General features: G+C 48.7%; 1 protein-coding gene across 2 annotated transcripts in view; it reads right to left on the bottom strand.

The window, feature by feature from the left end:
- Window positions 1-12,317, bottom strand: part of UBASH3B (ubiquitin associated and SH3 domain containing B) — a 138,079-nt gene that overhangs the window by 11,647 nt on the left and 114,115 nt on the right. For both annotated transcript variants that reach the window (XM_059414994.1, XM_059415003.1), the window contains exons 7-11: window positions 8,250-8,382; window positions 6,939-7,059; window positions 6,179-6,301; window positions 4,488-4,580; window positions 2,887-3,031 (exon numbers count right to left, since the gene is read on the bottom strand). In XM_059414994.1, coding sequence (XP_059270977.1) covers window positions 2,887-3,031; window positions 4,488-4,580; window positions 6,179-6,301; window positions 6,939-7,059; window positions 8,250-8,382 — 615 coding nt within the window. The remainder of the gene's footprint in view (window positions 1-2,886; window positions 3,032-4,487; window positions 4,581-6,178; window positions 6,302-6,938; window positions 7,060-8,249; window positions 8,383-12,317) is intronic.

The raw sequence follows: 12,317 nt of genomic DNA on the forward strand, positions 1-12,317 counted from the left end.
ACCCCGGGGGACAGAAGGAGACATGAATCACCACTTTTAGGGACGGAGCTCATTGTTCTGGAGCAAACCCTTTTTTCCGTCTCCACCTCCTGTCTAGTTCCATTACCACTTCCATCACCTGGTCTCCCGGGAGCCCAGCACAGTGACAAAAGGCCACTTTGTATGGTGCAGGGAGTCATCTCCTTGGTGAAACCATGGTCATGTCTGAGATTTGCAGAAGGGAAGAACAGGTAGATGCTGGGGTCCGGTTTCTCTAGGTCAGCTCTTGCCTTTGGCAGTTCTTGCCTTGAAGTGGAATCTACAAAAGGCTTCCGTGGTTGAACTAGTTCTGATGGGGGGAGGCCAGAGTCCAAGCTTCCTCACCACTGTCTGCAGCAGGCATGGCAATTCTAGAGCTCAGAGTCAGGTAGGCTTCCAACCACCAGCTAGACCTGGGTGCTCAGGTAGCAGCCCTGGAATAGGATTCATCCTGGTACAAGCTCTACTCCCAACCTTGCTTTGACCTAGGCTATACTGTGGGCTTCTGCCTTGAGCCCCACACTAAGGTATGATTCACTGCCCCTCTAACACTCCAGACTCATGCCCCATTCCCCTAGCACCTCTAATTAGAGCCCAGTTCTGAAGCCCAATCCAACTGGTGTGTGTGTGTGTGTGTATACACCACATATAAATATATATAAAATATATATAAAAAATATATATATTTTGTCTTGATCCTTCTGGCCCAGCTCCCTGAGACTGGGACTGCTTTCGACACCCCGCCCCCAGGCTTGGTCTTGGGGCCTGTGGGTGACACCTGGGTATTAGTCACCGGGCTAGATTTTCCTTAACCTACTTCTACCCCTCCTCCTCCTCGTTCCAAGATGAGAGGACTCTCCAGCTGGGGCTTGCTTGATGTATAATACCCTATCAGTCCTTGCCCCTCTGCCCACCACATTTCCTCAATCATTTGGGCATCACTACTTGCTTCAAAAGGTTGGCACACTTGGCATAAGTGCACAGGGGCTTTAACTCCAGGGCATGTGCCTCTCACATGCTTTATTGTTGATGTTGACTTTCACAATTAATTTATAGTATTAGAGGCTTAATCCTTTTCTCCCCCTGGTATACAACGTGGTTGAACTGAATTTCGATTTTCTGTAGAACAAAAGAAAAGTCTGGAATTAGGACCAGGTCCCGGCCCCCAAGTTCCTGGTGTTCCTTCTTCTGCTGGTACTACTGTTGCTGCGTGTGTCTGCATGTGCGTGGAAAGGCTCAGACAGGATGATTCTGGGGAACTTTGTAAATGAGCTTGGGAAGATGTGCAGGATGCAGTTAAGGGGGTAAACTATGGCCCAGGTTGGCTGGGAGAGGGGGAGTGAATCAAGAACGTCATTTCATCAATGTTGACAAAAACTCACCCTCTTTCCAGCCCAGAGGGATGAGGGCTGTTGGCATGGGGACAATAATTGATTGCCATTTCCCCCAAAGGATGGAAAAACTGTTGCCATAGGGGAGATAGGGCAAAATGTGAAGTGTGATTGAGCTTTGAGCAACATGGGTTTGAACTGTGTGGGTCCATTTATATGTGGATTTTTTTTTTGATAAGTACAGTTCAGTACTATAAATTTATTTTATTATTTTCTTTTGTCTAGCTTACTTTATTGTAAGAATACGGTGTAGACTACATAAACGTACAACATACGTGTCCATTGCCTATGTTATTGGTAAGAATTCTGGTCAACAGTAGGCTATTAGTTGTTGAGCTTTTGGGAAATCTAAAATTGTATGTGAATGTGACCGTGTGGGGGGTCAACATCCCTCACCCCCTGCGTTGTTCAAAAGTGAATTACTAGTAGGGGATCTGATTGATTGGTTCAATCTTATTTTTGAGGAGTGCTAATTCCTTTAAGCAGGTAGCACACACTAATTAATTTATGGGGTCATCCGAAGTTTTATTTACAGAAAAGGGAAATGAATTTGGAAAAAAAGATATTTTCTCCTATCTTTGCCAGAAGCTCACATTGCTTCATTTGTGGTTTGGGCAGGTATTTGAAATGAAAGGTCACAGGCTATCACAAGGAGGAAATTGCTGTTTGGTCACTTGCTTCAAATTCTGCCTTAAGAAATAGGAACTTAATTCTCCTCTATAATGGGCATGAATATCCCTTCTCAGGGACATTTTACAAACACCTGAGTGGAGTTTTGAGAGTTAAGAATTCACCAGTAATAATACAGTTACACTAATGGCTTACATGAGGGTTATTCATTTGTAATCCGTCTACAAATGCTTTTTTCCTTTTTACTGCCGGCACCGTCTAGTCTCACGGAAAAAGCAAAGGACTGGGAAGGGGGAGATGGTAAAGCAATTAGATTACACGGTGCTCGACACGCAGGAAAGGATCAATACAGGTTAGTTGTTGTTGCCGGCACTGTTCTGTGTGCTCACTAAATAGAATGACTTTCATCTGTAAGAGAGGACAAGTGACTTGCCTGTGTTTTGGGGTGACAGCAATAATAAATGAAGATCGAGAGAATTAAGAATGCTCTGGAAAAAAATGGAAAAGGGAAGTCCAAGGCAAGACCGTGTCCTTTCCCTCAACGCCCCACCCCCACCCCAGCAAGCTTCTGGACCTGCATCAGGCTTCGCTGGTGGACAACCCTGGAATGCAAAATGGTTTTATCCTTCACGGAAAGAGACAAAACAAAGTCAGGAAAGCCCAGTGTGTGAAGTATGAGGGAATGCTGGCTTTCTCGGTTGTGGTCTTTGAAATGATCACTTGACTCCCACCACTATGGACAACCGCCTATGGGCCCTGCCTGGTCCTCTGTCTCCTGTGTCGGCCTGACCTGGTGTAGAAAAGTACTACCACACTGACTCTGGGAGGCAGCAGCCCAGAGGGTTACCTGTAGGTTGTATCCACGCTCAGGTTGGCGGCCGCTAGCTCTGACGGAGGTATCCACGCAGGTAAGGTGTTCCCAGGAACCCATTTCGTCCACTCAAATAAGCCAGGCTCTACACGGATCTTCAGGTGGTTTTCTTGTTGTAAACCTTAGATGTGAAAGGAAATGAAGGTAAAGGAACAGGCCAAACTGTTGTATAAATTCTGGTCAGTCTCTTTTCTGTTGGGGGCTGCATGGAAGGTGGCAGCACAGGGCTTTGGTCAAGGGTTGCTCATTTCCACGTGTGACAAACAGACGAGCTTCATCCTCTGGCCCCAGTGACAGGATGGATGCTGGCTTTAGGGGGTCTCTGACTTAAGGAACACAAGTCATTACCTGTGTCATGTATTCACTTCTGTGACGACTAGACTGGCATTTGCTAAGGGAAGTCCCAAGACGGCCTTACTGAGAAACTTCAGAAATTCTCTTAGCATCCTCTGCCCTACAACAGCTGAAACTGTCTTTGAATATCATGGAAACTATTCACTTTCTCAACCAGGAAATCCAATTTTGAGTATTTCCAAGTGCCGGTGCACAAGTCCTGCATTTTCTCAAAGGGGAATTACCCTCAGCGTAGGACTTGTCCCTGTTGAACTTTTTGTATAATGCTTTTAGCCGTGTTTTAATATATAAAGTATTTTATTTTATTATTTATTTTAAAAGATATTATTATTTATTTGACAGAGCATGAGAGAGGGAACACAAGCAGGGGCAGTGGGAAAGGGAAAACCAGGTTCCCACCGAGCAGGGAGCCTGATGTGGGACTTGATCCCAGGACCGAGATCACAATCTGAGCTGAAGGCAGATGCTTAACTGACTGAGCCACCCAGGTACCCAAAGTATTTTAATATATAAATGCATTCTGGTTACTTAAGGAATGGAAGTCTCAAAGAAGTGTCCATTCTTCTCTGGCTTGGCTAATTCTGGCTCATTCGTTTGTTTGGTATAAGCGAATAGTTCCATTCTGTTACTACTGGTTTTCCTTCCAGTGAAATGAGAGCGGAGATCCATGCAACTCAAGCTTCCCCAGATTTTAAGGTGAAAGTTGAGTATCTTTATAGCAATGGTGCTTTTAAAGCCATCCAATTAACTACAGAAACAGGGATGATTAAGATTTGTAGATACTCAGGAGCACCGTTGCTATTATAAACAAGAAGCAAACAGAGCAGAGTGGGAGGAAATGATTTCACGGTTTCACTGTTAAAAAAAAAAAAAATCACACACTGTAGGCTCCAAATTATTGCTAGACAACGATATTTCACAAGCCTACCATTCATCCAAGAGGGCTTTACATTTTCAAGCAAAAAATGATCTGTATACCTCCTTTCATCTCATTTAATGCCACCAGAGTATGATTTGGGGATGTTTGCAAAGATAGAGCTTGCTTAGAGCTTGCTTTCTAAGTCCTTTCGATGCTATGGAACTATAGCTTCCAAAAGAATCACGGCTATAAATTTCACATTTGAAGATTCCCTTTGGCTAATGTCCCGCAAGTCTAGGATAGTCTAGGTGTAGGGCTATCTGGAGGCAGGAGGATGGATTCGTGGACCTTTATGACGTCTGACCTTTCAAGATGTTGTATGCAGTCTGCACGCAGCGCAGGGATGGGGAGCAGTAGACGTGGTCGATGATGGTGTTGCTCTCCAGTAAGGCTTCCCCTGCAACGGAACACAAAGAACCACCGGTTTGCTGGGTTTAGGCAGCCTCCGTTGGAGCTCCGCGTGGGAGCAGGCGGCAGGCAGACCCTGCAAACCCCCTTTTCGGTGGGGGCTCACACACAGTTGGCATCGTTAGCTTGGTTTCCAAGACCCCCCTCCCCTCCCCACCTTGTCTTTTTCTTCCCTTCTCTCTGGTGCTAACAAGCAGGAAAATATCCATCTAGGAGAGATGCAGAAACACGAGAATGCTCTGATTTCACCCTTGTGATACGAACGAGCTGGTCTGTACTGTGACAGTTAGATCTTTTGACTTTTATCCTGCGCTAAACAAGGTCTCCGCCTGTTGTATTCTTAGATAACAGAGGTAAATCCCTGTCCCTGGTACTTGAACACTTTCCTCATGCAACACCCTTCTTTTCTCTACTGGATAAAGTCTAAACACCTTACTATGGACGGACACGGTCGTCTGTGAACTTGTCTTTATCCAGCTCACCAGCCTTACCGCGTGTGGCTCACAAGCAGTGTTCTAGAAAAAGAGCTTGCTTTCTAAGTCCTTTCGATGCTATTTTTCATGTCTATGACTTATTTATTTGACAGAGAGAGAGAGATCACAAGTAGGCAGAGAGGCAGGCAGAGAGAGAGGGAGAAGCAGGCTCCTTGCCAAGCAGAGAGCCCGATGTAGGGCTCCATCCCAGGACCCTGAGATCATGACCTGAGCCGAAAGCAGAGGCTTAACCCACTGAGCCACCCAGGTGCCCCCTTCTTTTTTTTTTTTTTAAGATTTTACTTATTTGACGGAGAGATCACAAGTAGACAGAGACACAAGCAGAGGTGGGAGGAAGGCTCCCTGCTGAGTGGAGAGCCTGATGCGGGGCTCGATCCCAGGACCCTGAGATCATGACCTGAGCCAAAATGTAGAGGCTTAACCCACTGAGCCACCCAGGTGCCCCACATGTCTGTGACTTTATGTTGTTCTCTCCTACGCTCCTGGTCCTTCTCTGCCCAGGTGACTTCTCCACTCTTCTGTGCGTTTTTTAATGGTCTCCTAATACTCTGTGCCCGGTTCGATTTCTGAGTATACTCGGCCTGTATGATATTTATCCACTGACAAGTCTGTTCCCCCGAGGGTGGGGGCTCTCACTTGGATCCCCAACACCTAGCACAGGACCCTGCACCAAATAAGTGGTCAGTGACTGCGTGACATGACTGAACGGGACAAGGCTGCTGTCTCTGCCGGGCAGGTATGGAACAGATCTGCAAAGAACTGACCCTCTTCAAAGGGTCCTGTTGGCCTCTCTATACCCAGCCCCTGCAGGCTTCTCTCCTCTGAACCCCTGCTCTAGAAGCTGACCTTGCCCCATCCCTGGGTCGTACGGCCCTCAAGGGATCACACCTCATTCACTTGGGTAAACCAGCGCAGTGCCTAGCACAGTGTTCTGAACTTCATGGTTACGTAATAAATCCCTTTTGAACTGGGGAAATAAACTGCTGGCAGGAAAGTTATAGAAAGCTATACAGAGTGTCCTGGCATGCCCACTGGAACCAGTCTTTGGAAGAAGTAGCCAGGAAAGACTGTGTAATCAGTCCAGGACACTTACCCACCAGTCTTGCTTGCATACATCCAAACACGGTGATCGGGGCATCTTTCTCGTAATCCCGGAAACCACCACTCCGCTGAGGTAAGCTATGAGGCATGTTCAGGTTGGTGCGTATGTAGCGGCCTGGACAAAAAAAAAAAAAAAAAAAAAAAAGGCAGAGAAAGGATGACTTTGTTTTCCTTGGGACTTCTGTTGCTGAACCTCAGAGCCCCCCATTTCCATTCCTTTTGGGCCAAAGAAACAGAAGTGAACTTTCTAGAAAACACCGAAGTGGACATTTCCTCTGGTAGAGTCTTGGCATCTATACCTGCACTTGTTGATGATGTGACGAGAGGGAGTTTTTAAGTGAAAGAAGAGCCACTCGCTTTAAAGCAGGAGGGTTCTGGGATATGCCAGCCACTCGATCTTAGATGCACCACTCACATGGAAAGGGAACCAAAATGAACCAGGGTGACTTAATGGAGGGAATTTCTGGCCACAGAATCGGGACATTTGTTTCTGCCTCTGCCAAATGACCATGGGAAGACATTTGCCGTCTTTGGTCCCTGGTGTCCCAGTTTACGGAATGGGGACGAGAACACCTACCTCTTCACTAACACTCAAGACCGGGAGAAGAATGTACCCTGTAACAGATTATAGGCATTTCCTCTAGCTCGTGGAACAACCCTAAAGGACTCCATCTAGACAAATGCGGCTTCACTCTGCCCCCTAGAGGCCAGGATAGGTATGCCAAAGCCAAGCAGGTCAACTACCCACTCACCTTTGGCATCAAAGCACTGGGAGAGCCAGTACTTCCCAAACACAACATCCATCCTCTCACCGTGCCGACACACAAAGAGGCATCTCTTCTGAGGGCCAGGCTGGCTATTAACCCTCAGAGGCTGTAGAGAGAGAGAGAGAGAGAAAGGCTATTAGTGGGGAAAGCATATAAGAAAGTGAACATGTGCTAGAGCCAGCTGCCAGAGGAGCAGAGCCAAGTTCTAGAACAAGTTCTGCCAGTGCAGGACTTGGACACATCTCAGAACTACCTGGAATTTATGTTGGCCTGTCTGCACATGGGGGCATGAGGACAAAGACCATTTGTTCTACAGCTCCAAGGGAGAGCTAGCCAGTAGGTCAAGCTAGACATCCAGTCCGCCCCCAAAGGGATACCTGATCAACAACTTCAGGGGGCAAGGACTTTTATCACAAAAGTGTCTGCCTCACCTCTAACACAGGGTGGTGAGACCATAGGGGTGGATGGTCTCCCCCAGCTTGGCCCCTTCTGATCCCACTTTTGGCTCTGTTGTCTGACTATATGTGTGCTGGTGCTCCCAGAAACCATTCAGGGAGGACACTGGCTCCCTCTGAGTGATGAAATAGGCAAGTCTAGTCCAAGGCATGTCCAAATGACTTCAGGTTCTGTAACTGCTGGGTGGATCCTTGTAGACGCTTCTGTGTTCCTTCTTGGTGATAGCTGGCTATTCCCAGCTTCCCTGATGCGGCCAACACTTTTTGTATTTGCTGCCAGGTAGCTGCCCTGCCAGGGTTAGTATACGGGTTCGTGCCATGATCTTTCCCATTTCTTCTCCTACTCGTCCCTAATTCAAGCCTGGGCTCCAGCCAATGTGATCTAGTCTCTTGCCCCCCAACTTGCTTTTGTCTCTATTGTTCAGAACGATCCCCACCCCCTACTCCTCCATTCTGCAATGTTCCCGGCGTATACTGAGCACTCAGACATACGTGAGCCTGCACCATGTGCCAGGCGCTGGGCTAAGAGCCTTATTTTCTTTAATGTCACAGTGGCTTCTGAAATAGATAGAGAACTCTTATGACTTTATAGATAATGTGTCCTGTTTGCAGATCCGCCTATTCGACGAGACGAGACCCAGGTGCGGTAGGCGCTGTCCGTTCCCCCCTCGTGACTCCTCCTAGCTTTACATCTCTGTGTATCTTTTATAGTTTTGTGCCCTTTCTCCCCGAGAGATCGGGGACCGTTTCGGGCCTGGAGGGCAAGCCTTCCCACATAGCACATAAGTGCCCAGTGAATCCCGAGTAGAGCTGAGGCCATGACCCCACGGGTCCGCGTTACCTGCGTGGGCTGGCAAATGATGGTCAGGGGCGCCGTCTCCCCCAGGCCCTGATCCTCATACTGTCGCCTCTCCAACACACTGTCCCCGAATGAGAGCGCGTTAGAAGATGCTGTGTTTAAGATCGAGTAAGACCTGCAGGGGAAGATAAGGAAGATGGTTACTGATTTGGCCAAAAGTCATCAGCATGTCACCCCGGGGCTCAACAGGAGTGTGGGAATGAGCAGGAAGCAAGCCCTGGGCGGTGTCGTGGTTGGGACAGCAGCGCAGAGGGCGCCCCATTTCTGGAGAGGAGCGTCTCGTTTTAGACTGAAGTCTTGCAGTTCCCAAATTAGGGGTGGATGGATTTCTGTACTCTAAATGGACACGTTCGTCTCTCCGGGCAGGGTGGGGCCCTGTTTTTAGGAGGCCACAGGCCAAGGCATGCTAAAGAGTAATGAGTTATCAATTTTGTACCATTGTTTCCAGCTACATTTCTGGCTCAAAAAACAAAACCCAAAAACCCACAATTCCTATCGCCTTTCATCTCTTCTATGGCGATTTCCATCTGAACTGACAAGCTGGGGGCAGGGTTCTTACTCCCTCCACCACTTGGCCTGTAGTTCCCAATGACCAAGGAAGCCTTAGGGCTGTTCTCCCCTCTTCCACCTTCTTCCCTTGCCCCACCGCTCTCCCTGTCTTAATAATACCTCCAACGAGATGATGAAATCGGGAACTGTTTCAGAGGAGGCCATTCTCACCAGATGTATAGAGCTGTGAGCCAAGAACTCTCATTTCTGGGTGTGACACTGACTACAGAAGCCCCAACGAGGTCTCGCTGACAGCGGGGGCAGCAAATTAGGCCACATTCAAATTACTGTGATTAACGAGGCTTCCAGAAAGCTTTATCTTATCAACACTGCCATGTAAGTATGGTCGTGAGGCAAATCCCATGAAGATCTCCTCTGCCTGCCTGAGCAGTGTTCAGGGGAGAACATTTACATTTTCGATTTCCTGCTTCATTATAAGGAGGGGTGGCCGTTCATTTGAGTCTCCTCAGCACCATCTTGGTTTGTACCATTAACCCCATCCGTTCAGTGCTCGCTTCGGCAGCACATATACTAAAATTGGAACCCCATCCGTTCAGGAAGATTAAGTGTTAACACAGGTGTAGGCTTTGAAATTCATCTTGGAAAAGAACTTTTTAGATTCAGCAGTATAATAAAGCTGACTGGTTGTGAGGCCAACCATTTTTAAAATGCTCTGACTTTTAATAATTTTAGGACCCCTCCCCTCTCTGAAGTACCCCCCGTTGTGTCTGTACAGCGACCCATCCCTACTTCCACACAAGGGTTTCAGAAGCTTCCTACCCTGAGAAAGAGACACGTCAGCCCTCGCGACTATCAGAATCGCCAGGGGAGCTTTAAAAAAAAAAAAAAAAACAAACCCATGTCTGAGCCCCACTTGTCAGAGACTGTGATTCAGCAGGTCTGGGGCTGCCGGGAGGGGGGACCTAACCAGCAGCACCAGCCAGTGTGGGGTACAGCCCGAGGGACCTAGAGAAAAAATTAAGCAACGCAGACAAAGAAAATCTAGTGCCGCTCACAGCCTGATGGACAGGCGCCCTCTTTTGCAAACATCACCGTTAAAGAAAATTCAGTTTCACTGTCTGATTCATCAAAGCTTCAGGGCCTGAAATGTCTGGATAGATGGCATCGTCTTGACACCCGGCTTGTACACGTCCCTTAATTTTCTTTCCTTTATTATAGCTATGAAGACTCTGGCAGAATCCCTTCTCTCTGTCTCTCCTTCAGCTCCGTTGGCAAGGAGAAAGCCAACCTCCTTCTCTTCTCAACTGTCATTGTAATCAAAGGACCTGACTCGCTCTGAGACAGTCTGGTGCTGTCAGTTCCAGAAGACAACAGTCAGAGGCTTTATGCTGAGAGCAGCGGAGGGAGGAAGCTGAAGCCTGATACCCAGGACATCTTCTCAAGTACTGGGGGTGGGGGGGATGCTGGCACGTCCCGAGGCCACATCAGTCCTGTGGGTAAAGCCTGGAAGGACCAGCTGGCCCCTCACCCGCAATGCAAGGGACATGATGAGGCTTCACCAACTACAAAGCATCTCGAGACACTTTGAACCAGGCAAGATGCCCCAATAGAAGGGTGGTGGGAGAGATTTTCTTAGAAGGGACTTAGAAATGAGAAGAACGACAGGGTCGAAAGAAAGGGCTATGAAGGGTAACTGACCCCAAGTCCCTACTTGTTGCTTGGATCCCCTCTGCAACTTCCCATCAAGGCAGCTATTTTGGAGCACTTCCGGGGGCTTTATACCCTCGAGGCTGACTTTGGTTAGGGGGGAAAGAGAAAGAGAGAAGATCTGTCTTATAGGGAGCCTCCTTAGGTCATTTCTGTTTCTGGGGTTAAACAGGAAAGTGCAGTGCTTCTACAGGATCACCTCTGTGGAAGAGACATTTGATTTGACAAGCATGTTGGAGACGACTGGAAAACACAAGTTGGAAAGAAAAGAAAAGAAAAAAACCCATAAAGCTGACGGCTTCTTAGGTTCAGTGCTATTGTGTATGTGGTACTGATCAATGTCAAGTTCAGTCCTTTCTTGGAGTCTTAACACCCCTGTGAGGTAAAGGCAATTCTCATCTCCATCTTCTAGATTAACGAACAGGGGCTCAGAGAGGTCATGTAACTTGGCCAAGGTCACACAGCTTTTGAGTGGGACTGTTACGAACTGAACCCAAGACTACAGGAACAAACACTCAAATTCTTGACGATGGTGTCCTAACACTTGTACTTCCCACTCTGAGCAGCCTTGGCTGGGGCTGCAGAGAGTTTCACCCCAGACATGGTTCCCAGGGTGCTCTCCTTGCTACTGATCTCTCCAAATAAAAGGAGAGGACACGCAAACCTCCCGCTGGTCCCTAGACCAGTGTCCCCATGGTCCCTGGACCAGTGCCCCCATGTTTTGGCCCGAGCTCTAATTTGGACGGGAGTGGATCTGGAAACACCAATCTGAAATGGGTCAGCAGGGCTTCTCACACAGGCTTTTCGCCCACGTACGGCCTGACTTTAAAAAAAAAAAAGTGGTCCGGGTGCCGAGTATCCTCAGACAAACCCTCTGCGACCTCCCTGTACCCACGTGCCTTATGCTTCACTTGTTTTTACGGGCATGACGCGGTGACTTTGGAAATCCAACTTAGATTTCTGAAAAACCAAAATGTTTGGGGACCGTGAGGCAGCTCTGACCTCCCAGTTGTGCCACAAAACGCTCCTGGGCAGGGGTGGGGGTGGAGGGTGGGCTAGAGGGGGGAGGAAGGAATGGCGGGGCAGGGGATCATTCCGGAAGAAGAAGAAGTTTCCCACCGCTGGGTGTGTGGTTTGCCTGCCTGCTGCTAACTAGGGTAGAGAGTCAACTTGCCTTTTTTCCCTCTAAGCAAAACGCTCCCTGGAACGGCCCCTCTCTGCTTCTCTTTTACGGCGGTAATGACAGCGTTCGACGCCCCACGCAGCTGGCGCTCCCCGCTCCCGGCTCGCAGCCACTTTGGCACGTGGCAGGAGGGAGGAGAGACGAGCCAGCGTGCGCGCCCTGGCGAGATCCCCCCGTATGCTGGGGAAGGGCTGGCTTCGAGCCGCTCCGATTGAGAAAGGGAAGGTGCCTCTCGTCCCTCTTATCTGTCCAGACACAGCTGGCCACCTGACACAGGCTGTCCGGAACATGGGACCAGTTTGGTTTGGGGGCAAGACAGAAGGGAGGGGCAATGGGACAGTTATCCCTCTAAAGAAGACTAAGGGCCACCATGTGTCTTTTCAAGGTTCCGGCACTGCCCATTTCCTGAGATGGTCTCTCTCACCTGGGCATTCATGTGCCCAAGGCTGGGGACTTGCTCAGGGTCGCCCAACAAGTGAGGGGCAGGTAGGTCTCCTGATCCTTGCAAACCTTATCACTCCTGTCCTGGCTGGCGTGATGGGAACTTGCCCCACTGTTCTGGGGAGTCAGATCACTCTAGAGCGACGACCCAGGACCAAAATTACAGAAGCCCAAAGACCACGAAGTCTCAGTGCTGGCATGACCCACAC

Source organism: Mustela nigripes, chromosome 1, assembly GCF_022355385.1.
Source record: "Mustela nigripes isolate SB6536 chromosome 1, MUSNIG.SB6536, whole genome shotgun sequence".
Taxonomy (NCBI): Eukaryota; Metazoa; Chordata; class Mammalia; order Carnivora; family Mustelidae; genus Mustela; species Mustela nigripes.